The sequence below is a fragment of the Marmota marmota genome, unplaced genomic scaffold (genome assembly GCF_001458135.2).
Source record: "Marmota marmota marmota unplaced genomic scaffold, marMar, whole genome shotgun sequence".
Lineage (NCBI taxonomy): Eukaryota > Metazoa > Chordata > Mammalia > Rodentia > Sciuridae > Marmota > Marmota marmota.
In genome coordinates, this window is record NW_026000081.1 from 1,571,221 (window position 1) to 1,576,405 (window position 5,185).

General features: G+C 40.9%; 1 protein-coding gene across 1 annotated transcript in view; it reads left to right on the forward strand.

Moving 5' to 3' along the window:
• The window catches only part of Fam102b (family with sequence similarity 102 member B), a 59,564-nt gene that overhangs the window by 42,838 nt on the left and 11,541 nt on the right, over positions 1 to 5,185 (forward strand). Inside the window, exon 7 of the mRNA XM_048815159.1 lies at positions 2,644 to 2,747. Within this exon, the coding sequence (XP_048671116.1) occupies positions 2,644 to 2,747 (104 nt within the window). The remainder of the gene's footprint in view (positions 1 to 2,643; positions 2,748 to 5,185) is intronic.

Consider the following 5,185-nt stretch of genomic DNA (forward strand, 5'->3'; position numbering starts at 1 on the left):
GAGGGGGGAGGGTGGAGGATGGGAAAGGCAGCGGAGCACAACAGACACTAGTATGGCAATCTGTAAATCAATGGATGTGTAACTGATGTGATTCTGCAATCTGTGTATGGGGTGAAGGTGGGAGTTCATAACCCACTTGAATCAAAGTGTGGAATATGATATGTCAAGAAATTTGTAATGTTTTGAACAACCAACAATAAAAAATTAAAAAAATATATTTTAATAGTTAAATAAGTTAAATTTCACCCAAAAAAAAAAAAAAGAAAAATTGAATATAGAGTGGGTTTTTTTTTCCATCAAGCCCTTATACATAACTTAAAAATGTACATAACTTAAAAAATTGTTAATAAAGAGGTAGGTCAGGGCAGAACTGAAAAGGGTTCTTATGTGCCATTCTGAGGATCTTGACCTTTATCCCAAAGGAGCCATTGAAAAGTTTAAAATCACAAAGTAACATGTTCAAAGGCACATTTCAGAAAGCATGGAGTGGAGATCTGAACCCAGTTAGGAGACTCTCAAAGTCACCCAGGAAAAGGCACAATGATGGAGAAGTGCTGAGAGCCACAGCCGAGTCTGTATGGCCCCTGGCATTTTGCCAACAGTATTGATTGACAGGCAAGGCATTACTATCCGCCTCTGCCGCAACTTTTGAGTTCTCCCACTATTTTGGAGTTCTCATGGGGATTTCCGGGGATTCCCCGAGAGTTCCCATTGGTTGGGGAAGTGCAGGAGGAGGGATTTCCGGGAGAGATATTTCCGGCTGGGGGTTCCTGGAGAAGCCTCCTGGCGTTCGGGAGGATTCCCCGGGAGCTGTGTGAAGTGTTTTCCTGCAGTTTAAAAATAAAGTTTGTTCCTGCTTCAGTGGCTCGTGATTTGTGCCCAGCCAGACTGCGGCATTTGGTGGCCCTTACGGGGAATCCTCCCGAACGCCAAGAGGCTTCTCCAGGAACCCCCAGCCGGAAATATCTCTCCCGGAAATCCCTCCTCCTGCACTTCCCCAACCAATGGGAACTCTCGGGGAATCCCCGGAAGTCCCCATGAGAACTCCAAAATAGTGCGAGAACTCAAAAGTTGCGGCAGAGGCGGATAGTAATGCCTTGCCTGTCAATCAATACTGTTGGCAAAATGCCAGGGGCCATACAGACTCGGCCGTGGCTCTCAGCAGAGAAGAAATTATAACTAGGAAAACTATTGGAATCTGGGGTTTAGAGGTTGGTTGGGTATAGAAATATAGTAGGAAGGAGACAAAGGCAATATCCAGGACTCTAGTTTTGGTGACTTTGTGGAATCTGATGGCATTCACAGAGAGAGAATATAAGAAGACAACAGCTTTGGGCAGAGAAGAGTTTAGTTGGGCATATATTGAGTTTGATGCAGTTCTTGGACCAGTCCTGGTAAACATCCCAGTAGAGCATATAAGTCTGTAATTTAGGAAATCCTCAGCTGAAAACAGTCTATAAGTTAAATGGATTTGATGGCAATCACCCTGTTGTGATGGCACATGCCTATAATCCCAGTGACTCCCGAGGCTGAGGCAGGAAGAAAGTTTGAGGCCAGCCTTAGCAACCTAGGGAGATCCTGTCTCAAAATTTTAAAAAAAGGGCTGGGGATATGGCTCAATGATTAAGTACCCCTGGGTTTAATCCCCAGTACTAAAAAAAAATTTTAAATAAAAATAAAAGATTTGATGGCAATCTTCACTTTTTTTGTATTAATAGGTATTAATCATACAGATTAATAAGGTTCAGTATGATATATCAATATATGCATAAGCATGCACTGACCAAATCCAGCCTCACTTTATGATGGCAGTCTTTAATTTATCCCCCAAACCTAAATAACCTGAGAATTCCATTGAGATAATAAGAATTTAAATATTACCATAAAGTGGGCCAGCTTCACAATCCCTTCAGTCATCTTCCAGTTTTATCTCAGATCACCATGGTATAATTTCTAGGAAGTTGTTGTTTTCCTCTGAAATATCAGCTTCAAAAGGTTAGAGATGTTTTATAATGAAAATCCCTATTAAAAAGAAAATTATTAAAACTCAAACCTGTCCCTCCTTGTTTCACAAGTTCTACATGGAATAGGAGGAGCCCTGAATTAGCTGAGGAAAATAGCTGAGGTCCATCACCTCCCAGAGAATCCAGCCCCAAAAGCAAAATAAACTATCAGGGCTCTCTACTGACTCTCCTGGATCAGGTGAACTATTTACATAGAGAAAGGTAGAAGAAAAAAAGCATGGACACTAGTTAGGAGGTTAGTGGGCAGGAGGCAAGATGTCATCTCCTAGCCTCAGATGCAGAGGGGCTTGGTGCCTTCTTCATCGGCTCAGAGGTGCCTCCCACCTGCGTTGTCAATGCTGGGTGCACGCTGCTATGGGAATCCTCCCTTTTCAGGACTTTATGCAGACAGTGCCCTTTCTACTCTCACTTATTTTGTTGTATAAAAAAACCTTTTTCCCCATGAATTTCATCCAAGCTTTTAAGAGATGCTTATACATTATTTGTTGATTTTTATTATTTCCACCCTCAAAAGCTAACATTCCAAGTCAGCTTACCAAGGCTGTGTACTGACTACACAGGCATTCCTTAACTGTTTTCAGACTTTCAGGCTCTGATTCTTAGAAATGTTTATTTACAGACCTCCCTCTACATCGATGTCAATACCAATTGCTGGTGAATCTGAGTCTCTGGAAGAAGACAGGAAAGGTGGAGAGACTCTCAAAGTCCATCTTGGAATAGCAGGTATGAATGTGTAGCTTACTGATTTTTTTAATTTGTGAGAAATAGTATTACTTGATCTCCTAAAAAATTCCCAAAATTCTTCCAGATTTAAATTTTTACTTTTAAGAATCAGCAGAGTTTTAAATGTGCAATTCTTGATAAGCCAGTGCTTTATTTTGTCTAAAGTGATGTGCTTTGACAGACTGAAAAGCTAAATATTGAGTTGACACCCACCCCCTATCATGTGCCTCTCCTCCCAACAGATGCAACAGGAGACTACAGATTTTTCCCATTCCACATGCCCAGCAACTTCTGCCAGTCACCTCTCAGGTGTTGCTTCTCTTCCAGAAATCACTTCCCTTACCAGTGGTTCCCAGTCCTTAGTGTGTGTCAAAATCACCTGGAGAACTTGTTAACATAGATTGCTGGCACCAGCAGCTATGCTTTTTTGACTCAATAAATCTGGGTTGGTCCCTGAAATTTTGTATTAAAAGCGAATTCCCAGGTAATGCCTATACTACTGGTCCCTAGTCCACACTTTGAAATCTTCTCCAGGCAAATTTTCAGCAAGTCAGAATCTGCTCTATGAGTTAAAAAGAGGGTGGCAAGATGTGAAGTTGGCTGGAGGAGGACTTAGGAACCTCTTTCTATCATCCAAGTTATGTGACCCAAATCTATTTATTGTTTTAACAAACAGAGGGTTGGAAATGTAGATTAGTTAGTAGAGTTGCCTAGCATGCTCAAGGGAGGCCCTGGGTTGCATCCCCAGCACTGCAAAAAAGGGGGAAAAAATACAGGAAGGAAGGAAGGGAGGGAGGGAGGGAGGGATTAACATTTTCACTATCTTTTCAAATATGTAGTGATAAAGTGTCTTGCAGATAATGGTTATTGAAAGTTCCTGATCAGCAAGTCCTTTGACTACTCTTAGACCTTTTAATAAGCTCTTTCTCTTTAGCATGTAAATGTTCTTAATTCTTTCTTACATTGAGAAAATAAACTTTAAAAAAACCATTAGCCCTACATCCTTCTCTGTCTACTGCTGTGCTGTAAACTCCAGCAGGTTCGTGCTTGTCATTTTAGAGATAGATGTCTGTGTATATTTGGAGAAAGAGAGAAATCATCAAGATATACATATGTATATAGATAGATAGATACACACACACACACACACATACACACACACACACAAATAAATTACATGTCACTCTTGATAACCAAAAACTTCCAGAAAGAATAGACTTCTCATTAATTTCTTTCTTTTTTTTATTTCTGTGCAATACTGGGTATTAAACCGAGAGGTGGTTTACCACTGAGCTACATCCTCAGCCCTTTTTATTTTTTGAGACAGGGTCTCACCAAGTTGCCCAGACTGGCCTCAAGTTTGCCATCCTCCTGCCTCAGCCTCCCAAGTAGCTGGGATTGCAGATGTGTGCAACCATGCCCCATCTGCCCATTTATTATTTTTATATATTTATTTATTTGGGGAGGGGGTATTGGGAATTGAACTCTGGGCTTTCAACCACTGATTCATATCCCAGCCCAATTTTGTATTTTATTTAGAGACAAGGTCTTACTGAGTTGCTTAGCACCTCACTTTTGCTGAGGCTGACTTTGAACTCAAGATCCTCCTGCTTCAGCCTCCAGAGCCGCTGGGATGACAGGCGTGCACCACTATGCCCAGCCCGTTTATTCTTAAACACATTTGCAATCTGATTCTTATCTTTTTTCCTTTCTTGATGATGTCTCCAGTTATATGATTGTCAAATTCTATTGTTTTTGTTGTTCTCCTCTGACTTGGCCACTTATTCTTTCTTGAAACTTTCTCTTCCTTTGGCTCCTACCTCTCTTTTGGAACTTCTAAAGCCTTCTTTATCCTTTTCTGTCTTCCTCTGAAATATTGGTGTTCTGTTGGGTTTGATCTCCCCTACTTAACTTTCCTGTGCAGTGTCATGAATAGCCTTGGATTTAACTATCACACAAATATAAATATGATCATATAGGTGTGAGTTAAATATTTTTGTTTCACAAACTTATGTTTTTGGACTTTCTCCCTGAATTCCCTCCTGAACTTTCCAAATGGGTTTTGGAAAAGTTCACTTCATGCCACCTGTTACATTGAAATCCATCTGTTTATCTTTCACCCCATCCAAACTTTAGGTATTTTTTATGATCTGACCTTGTCTTTGTATCCCAGCATAAGGCCAGGAACATAGTCACAATGTCATGGCTTTGAGCCTCAGTCTTCTCAGTAGCAGGGATTACAGTATGTACCACAATGCCTAGCCTTAGGCACTCTCAGGGGTCTTGAGTTTCACCTCCATCACAGTCTTCCTAACTCTTCCTCCCATATTTTCTATTCCAGTTAACCTGACACAAATTTCTGCTTAGTAATTGAGTCCTGTCATTTGTGCCTGCTTAAAAAAATATATACAAACATACATACCCCCACCTCCCTCCCT